General features: G+C 38.7%; 2 protein-coding genes across 12 annotated transcripts in view; both read right to left on the reverse strand.

Moving 5' to 3' along the window:
• Positions 1-5,083, reverse strand: part of plaub (plasminogen activator, urokinase b) — an 11,558-nt gene extending 6,475 nt beyond the window's left edge. Inside the window, exons 1-6 of the mRNA XM_056242316.1 lie at positions 5,037-5,083; positions 3,936-4,013; positions 3,781-3,826; positions 3,578-3,676; positions 3,389-3,488; positions 1,322-1,425 (exon numbers count right to left, since the gene is read on the reverse strand). Of these exons, the coding sequence (XP_056098291.1) occupies positions 1,322-1,425; positions 3,389-3,488; positions 3,578-3,676; positions 3,781-3,826; positions 3,936-3,992 (406 nt within the window). The 5' untranslated portion in view covers positions 3,993-4,013; positions 5,037-5,083. The remainder of the gene's footprint in view (positions 1-1,321; positions 1,426-3,388; positions 3,489-3,577; positions 3,677-3,780; positions 3,827-3,935; positions 4,014-5,036) is intronic.
• A 2,969-nt stretch (positions 5,084-8,052) lies between these two features.
• Positions 8,053-12,915, reverse strand: part of exoc7 (exocyst complex component 7) — a 30,765-nt gene continuing 25,902 nt past the window's right edge. For all 11 annotated transcript variants that reach the window (XM_056242296.1, XM_056242292.1, XM_056242290.1 and 8 more), the window contains 6 exons: positions 11,829-11,949; positions 10,290-10,385; positions 10,146-10,209; positions 9,446-9,487; positions 8,476-8,609; positions 8,053-8,362 (listed from right to left, as the gene is read on the reverse strand). In XM_056242296.1, the coding sequence (XP_056098271.1) occupies positions 8,260-8,362; positions 8,476-8,609; positions 9,446-9,487; positions 10,146-10,209; positions 10,290-10,385; positions 11,829-11,949 (560 nt within the window). In that variant the 3' untranslated portion in view covers positions 8,053-8,259. The remainder of the gene's footprint in view (positions 8,363-8,475; positions 8,610-9,445; positions 9,488-10,145; positions 10,210-10,289; positions 10,386-11,828; positions 11,950-12,915) is intronic.

Genomic DNA, 12,915 nt, shown 5'->3' on the forward strand with positions numbered 1-12,915 from the left:
ACTCGTTGACGATCACACGCTGATCTGGGGTGCGTTTCCCAAAGCCAACTATGGTCGCAAGTTCCGTCGTTACCAATAGAGTTCAATGGAAATTGCGATCATGGTTGGCCAACGATGCTTTTGGGAAACCCGCGAACTCGACAATTGACTACTGTGGACTTCGAACAAAAACAGGAAGTAAATACAGGTATGTGAGCTGGCTGAATTAACATCATTTTTATTAATATCTTGCACATCTACTGCAGTCAGATTGACCGTGGTCACTCTTAATGACACCACTCACATGGCTGTGCACTTGTAATGACATATTAAAGTTGTTAAGAGGCTAAAAGCAGGTTTAGAACTTGCCCCATTGAAGTCAACAGGGTGCGAATTTTAAAAAGAGGATAACACGGTGTAGGCAACACCGATTTTTGTCGTTTTTGTCTGTACTGACAGCACTCCAAATATACAAAAAAATGAGCTCAATGTTAAAATTGACCGGAGTTCTCCTTTAATACAGATACTGAGCTGGGACGGGCAGTATTTCAGATATTATTCACATGCTATTTTGTATTTTGAACCTTTGAAAAAAGGAGCAAGGGAAAAAATAGCTTTAGTCTGTCAGTCTTCTTAGTTAAAGTCTCCCTGTAATAAAATAAAACAGCTTGAATGTAACTCGACACCCTCGCCTCATTTAGTATGCGCGGTTCTATGAATATGCAAATGAGCCCCGCCTCCACTCACTCACTCAGCTCAGTGGACGATCACACGCTGATCTGATTGGTTACAAGGTCGTTTGTGACGTCAGAAACACCAGCGATTTCAAACCGTGTTTTTGAGACTGTCTTTGGTTCACTGCAGTTTTAAGCAGAAAATACTCAGCAATGCTGTCGACTTATGAACTTACACATGGTTTGTCTTAAAGCGTATTAAAAACACCACATAGACACATAAACAACATTAAAAGATGGATTTTCACAAATGGTTGTTGGTTTTATCAACTAGCTTGTCAAGTGTGTTTAGGCATTACTGCTTGCTAGGACTGGGTGATATGACGATATATATCATGGAATTGATTTAAGTCTTTCTATATTATTTATATATCGCTCATGCAAATTAGTGCAGCTTCTAGTGAGCAGGAGTTATTGCCACATTAAAGCGATAAAGAAACACGGACGACGGATGGGTAATAAATAGTGGGACGTGCTTGATGTTAAAAAGAGTTATTAAAAGTGCAATATGTCGCAAAAGAGAACTCATATTCTGTTTTTAAATAGATTTTCATGCATTTATGCCCATCTCTGATAGATTAATAGAGTGTAAAGGACAGAATCAGTACTGAGATCTTCTGTGCATCGGGGAATATCACAGTCCTCTCGGATGATCCTAGACTCCTTCTCCACGAAACACCACGGCCTGCGGCTGAAGTCTGGGTTGCTGTTGGTGTTGGAACATGTACAGTAAGTTATGATGGATGAAACTGACATGATGAAGAGAAATGAACACAATAACCACATTTACATGAGCAGGAATATTCCAAACAACACTTGAATGTATGAGCTGCACAGGCTCAGGCAGGTGTGTGTGTGTGTGTGTGTGTGTGTGTGTGTGTGTGTGTGTGTGTGTGTGTGTGTGTGTGTGTGTGTGTGTGTGTGTGTGTGTGTGTGTGTGTGTGTGTGTGTGTGTGTGTGTGTGTGTGTGTGTGTGTGTGTGTGTGTGTGTGTGTGTGTGTAAGAAGGTGTGTTTGTGAATATTTCTGCAGAAGATCTTCATGTCTGGACTTGAGAATAAAGGGGAATATTACAAATATGATCAAGAACATGTGCGGGTCATATTTCATCCCAAAATGAAAAGTAAAAACTTTGCACTGTGAACAAATTCTCACTGTACTGTAATGTAATGTAAAAAATATATATTTATACATCATGCTGATATTTGTTGTACTGTTGATTTGAATAAAAATAATTGTATAAAAGTACTTTTTTAATTTTGACTATATGTTAATGTGGCAAATGTGTTTAATTATCATGAAAATAATATCACAATACAAAAATCTTTATCAATTAAATATATATATTTATATATATATTATATATATTAATTGTATAACAGTATTGATTTACTTTAAAAAAGTAAATAAATAAATAAATGTTAATGGGTTACATGTGTTTCATTGTGTTTAATAATGTCAAAAGGCAAAACAATATTATTTGGCGAAAAAGCTTAATTTTTTTATGCAAAACTTATTTGAAAAATACAATAAATAAAAATTAAAATAAAATAAAATACAATTTTCATTGTATACAAATTGGTTTACTTTAAAACAGTAAAATATAAATGATTAATAATGGGGCGAATGTGTTTCATTGTGTTAAATGTCAAACAAACCATGTCAAACATAATAATAATATAATGTCAAAATGCAAAAAGGCTTAATTTTCTACATTCAAAACTTTATCAAATTAAAGGAGAACTCCGGCGCAAAATGAACCTTTGGTCTAATTACACATTGTTACCTAGTCAACCGTTATCTGAGATTTGTTTTCATGATTATCGAATGTAAATAGTTTTATCTCTAAAAACAGTTTAGCCTATAAAGCTAGTATAACGCTAGTATATTGGGCATAGATCAATGACAAATAAAAATCGCTTGTTAATACCACTAACAAGGCTCAAAATAGCCCCACACTAACACGGTAGCATAATGAGGGTCCCTACCTTCAAACCGAAGCATTGAGAACTTTGTCAGTGTACAGACAATATCTTCTTATTAAACTGTCTGTACACTTACAAAGTTCTCAATGCTTCGGTTTGAAGGTAGGGACCCTCATTATGCTACCGTGTTAGTGTGGGGCTATTTTCAGCCTTGTTAGTGGTATTAACAAGCGATTTTTATTTGTCATTACACTATGCCCAATATACTAGCGTTATACTAGCTTTATAGGCTAAACTGTTTTTAGAGATAAAACTATTTACATTCGATAATCATGAAAACAAATCTCAGATAACGGTTGACTAGGTAACAATGTGTAATTAGACCAAAGGTTCATTTTGCGCCGGAGTTCTCCTTTAAATACACTTAAAATAATGATTAAATTAACCATTATTATTATTATATTATTATTAAGTTAAAAGGTATTTAAAACAACTATCTTTTTTTAAAAAATGGGTTAAATTTAATTACATTTAATATGTCAATTATTTCTTCTAATTTTGGGGTGAATTTTGCCCAGGACGTGTCGGTTCTTGGCATGTTTTGTGAGATTTGCTTATGAATTGAGCCCCATAAACTTGTTTTCTTGTTCTATTAATATTCCAGTCTTCAGGACAAAGGCATGTTGATATAGTGTTGATTATAGTTGCCAGGTCACAGTAACGGATCTGTTTTAGCTCAACTCGCCTGCAGTGTTTGTGTCGACCCAGTTCCAGACATTCCCGCCCACTCGCTGAGTTAGACACGGGACCTCTGTGGAGACCGGCCCCGTCAGAGCAGGACATCGACCCATCTACCAGAAAACATCATTATCTGGAGAACTTAACAGAGAGGACCCACATTACCAGATGCAAACACCTGATAATACACACACACACACACCTGTCTCACAGCTGGAGCCGCTGAAGCCGTCAGGACAGAGACAGATTAAGTGCCGTCCCGACAGAGAGAAGGACGTCCCACCATTCAGACACAGAACTCCTGCAGGGACACGAACACAGGCGTGAGATCAGATCACACTGCGGGACTTCTGTGAGATATTAATGTGGAGATGAATAATGAAAGCTCAGAGGAAGCGTCTGCACCTGGCCTGTCCTGTGAGGCGCGGGGGAAGAGTGTGTGCTGGGCTCTCTGGAGGGCAAGCGAAGAGACACGGAGTTCAGTCGAGACACGACACTATTAAAACGTGTGTGTGTGTGTGTGTGTGTGTGTGAAGTGTGTAGTTATGAAGCACACTTACACAAACTGTGAGCGCTGCTAAAGCTAGAGTTAAACTCAGACCGCAGAACACACACATTTCTCCTTCGGCCTTCAGACGCTGAAACACAGATCATGTCATTAAAAGCAGGAAAGGCGAGGTTTGTTTTAGAAGTTCACAACGGAGAAATTTCCTGGACAAATTAGTTATAAAATTAATTTCCTATAACAGCCCAGGTCAGACAGAACAGGCCTGCAGCGGAGACGGAGATCTGCACACATGAGATGTGTGTGTGTGTGTGTGTGTGTGTGTGTAATAACAGGCATCTCAACAGCGTCTCAAGATGCCAGACGTCTGCAATCCACAGTTAGAGATCTCAGACATAAACAAAAAATGTTTCCACTCAACATAATCCAATTTATCCAAAAAAATAAAAGTCATCCCATCCAACATAATCCAATTTATCAAAAAAAAATAAAAAAAATAAAAATAAAATAAAATAAAAGTCATCCCATCCAACATAATCCAATTTATTAAAATAAAATAAAATACACATCTTCCCAGAGCAAATGATCTGAAACGATCAACATAATGCAACATATCCAAATAAAATAAAATAAAAAAATAAAAAAATAACATAAATAAAATAAAATAATAAAATAAAATAAATAAAATAAAAATCTTCCCAGAGCAAATGATCTGGAACTAGCATAATACAACATGTCAAAAATAATACAATAAAATAAACAGTAGCATGAATTAAAAAATAACAGTAAAAAAAGAGTAAATGATCTGAAACTGTGCAACACATCTAAATAATAAACTGAAATATTAAACTAAATAAATCCGGCAGAATGACAAGTACATTTCGGTATAAATGTTCTGTGTTGCTTCTCGTGGTTCATTAAAAACAGCATGTAGGCTAATACTGAAATCATTTGGAAACTTGTTAAAAACAATTTTATATGAAGCATATATGATGTTATATTATTGACATATATTATTGACTTGATATCTTCAGCATCATTTGCAGAGTGTGCAGTGCACAGATCATCTCGTCACTATTAATATTGTGCATCTGGATTATTTTCAGAGCAGTTTAATGTCATGCATGAGCTTGTGTATCAGCATATCTCAACTCACCGGTGTGTCAGATCAGCAGGAGTGTGTGTGTCAGATCAGCAGGACTGGAGTGTGTGTATCAGATCAGCAGGACTGGAGTGTGTGTGTATCAGATCAGCAGGACTGGAGTGTGTGTATCAGATCTTCTGGCGGATTTAACACACCCTATATGAGGAGCGTTTGCTCTGATTGGCTGCAGGAACAGGAGTGTGTGTGTGTGGGAGTTTGTCAAACACACAACTGAAATTATCAATGGTGATTCAAACTGCTTTTGCTTTCTTTCTTTTATCAAACATGATCTGAACTGGCTTATAAATTCAACTTATTCTTATTAATACACAACATTTCTAAGGCCTCTAAAATAATCACAACTTTTTTGATAAATCTGAACACACACAATATACTGTCTCTGAGAGACTGTTTTAGCAAGTAAAAGTCTTTTAGTTTAATTGTACAAATGTTGTGCTTCACGTGTCTTCTTCATGTGAAATGATTTTTATAAAGTAAACATAAGAATAACATTGATATTGTTAGTAATATTTCAAGATGAACACTTACTGGACTTGATTAATCAAACATCATTTCATGAAAAAAGTCACGAGTTTCAAATATGATCATCAGGCTTTTGAGGAATGTTTATTAGTTCATCTCTCAATCATCATTGTATTGAATCATATGTTTTAAAAGAGCTTTGATCATAAAACTGAGCATTTAAATATCATCTTACTAAGATGTAATATTGGTAGACATTGCTATTTATGCATTTGCTGTATTGTTATACAGATCTCATTGTTTTCATCTTACTTTTTGGCCGTATAAATATCAGCATATGCAACGAACTGCATATTTTTGGACCTCTGAATAAAATTGAGCTGTTTATTCTCATATTCTCATAAGCCTGATGTGATACGACTCGATAAAAAAATGAATTGAATAAAGTGTTCCAGTTAAACTCTGACACAAAATGCGAATATAAGACAATGGTGGGTGTTTTTCCCAGTAACCAGAGCCGTTCTCCTCCAAAACCCTGACACTCATCCGCTGGGACACAAGTGGACACACACACAGTGGAATCAGTTTCACGCTTCCACATCCAGAAACATCTGTGCACACACACACACACACACACACACACACACACACACACACACACACACACACACACACACACACACACACACACACACACTCTCTTCGTGCCTCATTCACATGCATTCCCTGATGCATTAGTTTCCTTTGTGATGAAGAATATTCAGTGAGTAATTCCTGTAGGTGTTGGTCGATAGCTCATCATGTTGGGGAATGTACAGTTATGATTCAGTGTGTTTGACTCGTACCGTTCACAGACTGGGAGCTGACTCTAGGTCAGTGATTAAAGCTTCTGAAAAGGTGATGGGTGAACACAGCTCCACACCCGAATGACTGAGCGGATGTTCATCACCTCTGACGGACTCTGGACAAACAAGATGCAGGTCAAACTACACAACGACAAAAAATATTGGCAGTTATGGAATATTGTTTTCTACAGTGTGAACTTAAAGAGAACCGACTGTGAATGACACCAAACACCATGATAAGAGGTGAAGATAATTCTACACAAAAACACACTGGAATGTTATAAACGGAGGCCAAAACCTATGCAGACATTTAGACTGTGTAATATGTTTTTTAATAAAAACAAAATAATATATATATATATATACACTCACCGGCCACTTTATTAGGTACACCTGTCCAACTGCTCGTTAACACTTAATTTCTAAGCAGCCAATCACATGGCGGCAACTCAGTGCATTTAGGCATGTAGACATGGTCAAGACAATCTCCTGCAGTTCAAACCGAGCATCAGTATGGGGAAGAAAGGTGATTTGAGTGACTTTGAACGTGGCATGATTGTTGGTGCCAGAAGGGCTGGTCTGAGTATTTCAGAAACTGCTAATCTACTGGGATTTTCACGCACAACCATTTCTAGGGTTTACAGAGAATGGTCCGAAAAAGAAAAAACATCCAGTGAGCGGCAGTTCTGTGGGCGGAAATGCCTTGTTGATGCCAGAGGTCAGAGGAGAATGGCCAGACTGGTTCGAGCTGATAGAAGGGCAACAGTGACTGAAATAACCACTCGTTACAACCGAGGTATGCAGCAAAGCATTTGTGAAGCCACAACACGCACAACCTTGAGGCGGATGGGCTACAACAGCAGAAGACCCCACCGGGTACCACTCATCTCCACTACAAATAGGAAAAAGAGGCTACAATTTGCAAGAGCTCACCAAAATTGAACAGTTGAAGACTGGAAAAATGTTGCCTGGTCTGATGAGTCTCGATTTCTGTTGAGACATTCAGATGTTAGAGTCAGAATTTGGCGTAAACAGAATGAGAACATGGAACCATCATGCCTTGTTACCACTGTGCAGGCTGGTGGTGGTGGTGTAATGGTGTGGGGGATGTTTTCCTGGCACACTTTAGGCCCCTTAGTGCCAATTGGGCATCGTTTAAATGCCACGGCCTACCTGAGCATTGTTTCTGACCATGTCCATCCCTTTATGGCCACCATGTACCCATCCTCTGATGGCTACTTCCACCATGTCACAAAGCTCTAATCATTTCAAATTGGTTTCTTGAACATGACAATGAGTTCACTGTACTAAAATGGCCTCCACAGTCACCAGATCTCAACCCAATAGAGCATCTTTGGGATGTGGTGGAACGGGAGATTCGCATCATGGATGTGCAGCCGACAAATCTGCGGCAACTGTGTGATGCCATCATGTCAATATGGACCAAACTCCCTGAGGAATGCTTCCAGCACCTTGTTGAATCTATGCCACGAAGAATTGAGGCAGTTCTGAAGGCAAAAGGGGGTCCAACCCGTTACTAGCATGGGGTATATAATAAAGTGGCCGGTGAGTGTATATATATATATAATTATTAATATTGAAAATAATAATAAAAACACATTTTTAAACAAATTCGTATATCATAAATGCAGCACTTGAAAACCAAGCAAGATATTGAACTGAAGAAACCTGAAGCAGAGTTTTCAGGAGTGAATTCTATTTATTTATTGCAGTTAAATCCCCAAAAAACATTTTTACATAAATACATTTATACAAAGAAACAAAACAAGCGAAAGCGAACAGTGACGCTGCAGTGGAGTAGTGTGTGATGAAGCGGAGGGGAAGTGCATGTTCGTCTCCAGGGGAAACCAGAGACTCCGTTGCTATGGTGAAGGAGGGGGCGTGGCCTAGGCCGAAGTGTCAAAGAGCTTGTCAATCATTTCTTCCACCTGCTCCGGCGCGTAGCGGAGATATTTCTCTGGATTTTTGGTGAATAAAATGTTTGCACATCTGTAAAAACAAAGATTAGCATATGAACAAACACGTGTATAGGACACATGAGGTATGGGGTGATGCATCACACACACACACACACACACACACACACACACACACACACACACCGCTGAAGGAAGGCTTTATAAGCGTCTGAAACCACTCTCTTCTGAGCCTGTCTGATGGCGTCACGCTGTTCTTTATCCGGAACCGCCCAGCCCTTCTGGATCTTACACAGTTCCTCCAGACCTTCGTTAAAACCCTGCAAACACACACACACACACACACACACAACACAAACCTTCATCCCTGTACACACTGACATATCAAATAATCATAGCTTTATTGAACCTTATAAAAGACTGCATATGTGTTTTTTGTCGAGTATCATATTTGATGCATCAGGCTTTATGGCTCATATAGTCTGAATATGGAGGAGAAAACACCTTAGTTTTAATCAGAGACTTAAACTGAGCAAAATTATGCAATTTGGTGCAGATGCTGATATTTATATGGTCAAAACATAAGATGAACTTCTGATGCCTGTAATGTCAATCAGTGAGATCTTTATAAGAGTATAGCAGATACATAAATGCATATAAATATCAATATCTGCCAATAATATGCCTTAGTAAGATGATATTTAAATGCTTAGTTTTATGATCAAAGCTCTGTAGTTTTAAAACACATGATTCAATGCAATACAGTGATGATTGAGAGATGAACTAATAAACCTTCCTCAAAAGCCTGATGATCATATTTGATACTCGTGATTTTTCTATAAAATGATGTTTGGATAATCAAGTAAAGCTGCCTCAGTCCAGTAAGTGTTCATCTTGAAATATTACTAACAATATCAAAGTTATTTTATATAAATCGGCAGATTTGACAGCAGAGACACGTGAAGCTCGAGCTGATGGAGGTTTGTACAGTAATACTAAAAGACTTTTACTTGCTAAAACAGTCTAAACTATTCCTAGTGTAGGAGATTGAGTGCGATAGGTTTATTAGCAAAGGTTTCATCATTCAGAGGCCTTAGAAATGAATGGATCAAATATGATTCAGGAGGACTAAAGAAGATGCATGAATCTCTCTCACCTTGAACTTGTCCTTGATGATCTGTCGCTCCTTGTCTTTCAGCTGCAAAAACATCAGTGAAGGTCAAACTGAGATCATTTAATGTTGAACCAATTAAAAACTTTTTTTAACAGAAGCTCAAAACATAAACTGTGCAGAAGTTCCAAACTGCAGATAATAAAGCATTAAAGAGCCCATATTACGCCCTTTTTCAAAGTCTTGATGTTGACTCTACTAGAACAGGTTTTCCTGCTTGAATGTTGATTATTCTCCTCATATTCTCCATTGTTGCGGCTCCTCTCTTCCCAGTCTGTCAGTAACGCTCTGTTTACTTCCTGTCTCTATGAAGCCCCGCCTTCTGAAAAGCACACTGTGCTCTGATTGGTCGGCTGGAGCAGTGTGTTGTGATTGGTCGAGCGCTTCGAGTGTGTTTGGGAAATGTCCCGCCCCTTCCCATAACCGCCAGTTTAACACACTACTAACTAACTCCACCAGGCCCCGCCCCTTTATTCTGCGTATGAATTATTATAATGAGGAATATTGTGACGTGTTCCCGGAAGAAACTCAAGACTACAATGGAGGCGTTTCAGGAGTTCAGAAACACTGACACTGATATAGAGAAGAACTGGAACTTTACAGAGCTTTTTCATGCTCAAACAGCAACATTACACACTAAAGTGTAAAGTGTGAGTGTGTGTGTGTGTGTGTGAGAGCTTCTCACTTTGGCTCCAGGCTGGAACGCTGGGAAGTTTCGCTCGGTCAGATGCTCTGTGACCTTCAGCCAGCTGTAGGTGAGGGAAGGTCAGAAGGTCATTGGTTGAATGTTGACAGGACAGTGTCTGGCACGTGGACTGTGATGTTTTACCTGCGCTGATAATTCTGGATCTCCAGCTCGATCAGTTCTCTGTATGAACTCTCCACCTTCTTATGCGTCACAGCGACCAGCTGAATCAACTCAGACCTGCGCAGCGGAAAACACCATTCACACGCCGCTTACTTCAGTAATGTGACTTATTGTAGGAACTACTCAATTTTAAAGAGGTGGTATAATGCCCTTTTCACAAGATGTAAAATAAGTCTTTGACGCCACAGAATGTGTGTGTGAAGTTTCAGCTCAAAATACCCCACTGATATTTTTATATAGCATGTTAAAATTGTCACTTTTTGAGTGTGAGCAAAAAAGCTCCGTTTTTGTGTCTGTCCCTTTAAATGCAAATGAGCTGGTGCTCCCGCACAGGGGGCGGAGCTTTAAGAGCTTGTGTGTGTGTGTGCTTATGTGTAGTTATCTTCTAGTCATTGATTAGCATATTCTGTCATGATAATCTATGAATCGTGTTCCCGGGGGCGGGGTTTATGTAAATTTTAGGGTTAGTGATGTCACTAACCCGGGAGGAAGCTTGTGTAGTTCTACCAGCCGTTTGTTGTAGTCCTTAAAAAGCAATTTCTTTAAAAGCAAAAATCTCCCTTTGCTTTGAGCGTTGTAACTTTGCAGATGTTGTTTATGCTCAAACAGCAACATTACACACTAACTACAGTTAGAAAAGTGAAATCATTCTCAACCACCCCTTTAAATGAGGAAGAAAACGTCATTTTAACTGTCGCCTGATTGGCTAGTAGCAAAGTCCTTTTAGGCAAGTCATGCCACTCGGCCGCCATCTTGGCAACGCCTCCGGGCAGCTATTTCGGACTAACAAGACCAGGCTCCTATCTAAATGAATGGGCAGAGAGTCAGAACTGCACTTTCACTGGTCACCGGGACATAAAAACTGCTTGTATAGAAACAGCAGTAAAATATGATAAAAATCGCTGAAAAAGTTTGATGACTTTGCCCCAAAATAAGGTTTAAAACGCCTTTTCCCCACATGTTATACGTTTAGTACGCATGCGCAAGGGTTCTCTCTCTCTCTCTCGTGCGCGCGCTACACAGTTTGAAGCACAGTGTGTGTGAGCTCTCGCTCGCTCGCTCTTGATTCCGGGAGATTTGAACTAATTTGCGGGCATCAGGGAGCCGCTACCAATCTGCGGGAGACTTCTGATGTCTGATATTACACAACTCACACACACACTGCATATCAAATCTGCCGCCTTTTCAAACAGTAACGTATTTTGCGCTGTCGCAAACCTCAACTGTGCGCATGCGTCAGTGGAACCAGACGATAGGCTTACATGTTTCCCGGCTTGACTGTTAAAGGCAGACGATTGGCTTTCCAGCGGGAGGGGCGGGGCATGTGCATACAACCGCCATCTTTGGCGTTACGGGTTTTTCCTATATAGTTGTATTAAGGATTGATGAAGTGGCATGTCTCTATATAAATAGTCTCTGCTAGTAGTGAGTGTGTTCCAGTGTCTGATTGGTCAGTGAACTGAACCGGTTGGATGGTCCTGAATCAGTGTGTATACTCACTTCTCCAGGGATTTCAGGATGTAGTTGTAGTTGTTATGCAGGAAGACGGCTCGCAGCGCCGGGTCTTCGTACACTTTAGCTTTGTTTGACAGATTCAGCTGTAGGTTACCGAGGACTTTATCTACAAACAGACACAATCAGTGTTATTTTACTATCATTTATATACTATCATAGGATTTATTCATATTTTAAATTAACTTTATATTGATTTAACATTTATTTAATATAAGTTCAATTTAAATTGTACTCAATTTAAAGTAATTTAATTTTTAAATATTTTTATTTAGCTTTAATTCATTTTTACTTCAGTTTTTGTAAGTCCAAGGAAACATTTCTATTTTTCCATGTAATGTTTTTATCTAATATTTATTTTATATTTATTTCAATTAATGAAAACTCGTATAATTTAGAATCAAATTTCACATGATCATTTGATATAAAAGAGTTTGATGATTATGAAAACATCCTGTAACTTTCAGGACTCAATTTCCTCTTAAAAAAAAAAAGAAAAAGAAAAGAAAGAAGAGCATTGAATGAAAACAGGCTGACAGTTCTGAACGTCTGCAACTCGGAGAGATCACACTGTGGAAAATGTTCAAGAAACACTAATTCATACTATTATTACATTATAAAATGACCCGAGGGAAAAGCTTATATGAAAATGCATGATATGACCTTTTTAAAACATCAGTTATTTATTTGTGTGAGTGAATGTGTTTGTATTTATGTGTGTGTGAGTGTGTGAGAGAATGTGTGTGAGAGAGTGTGTAAGTGTGTGTGTGTGTTTGAGTATGTGAGTGTGTGCGGGTGAGTGTGTGTGTGTGTGTGTGTGTGTGTGTTTGTGTATGAGAGAGTATGTGTGTGACCTAAATTGAGGTCTCCACGAGGAAACAAGCTTATAAATCATACAGAATGAGTTTATTTGAAAATGTAAAAATGCAGTTTGTGAGTGGGTGTGCCTGTGTATGTGTGTGTGTGTTTGTGTGAGTGTGTGTGTGAGAGAGTGCATGTATGAGTGTGTGCTTGTGTTTGTGTGTGTGTGTGTGTGTGTGTGGGTGTGAGAGAGAGTGCGTGTATGAGTGTGTGT

The sequence above is a fragment of the Rhinichthys klamathensis genome, unplaced genomic scaffold (assembly GCF_029890125.1).
Source record: "Rhinichthys klamathensis goyatoka isolate OS25496 unplaced genomic scaffold, OSU_Roscu_1.1 h1tg000721l_1, whole genome shotgun sequence".
In the NCBI taxonomy this organism is placed as follows: Eukaryota; Metazoa; Chordata; class Actinopteri; order Cypriniformes; family Leuciscidae; genus Rhinichthys; species Rhinichthys klamathensis.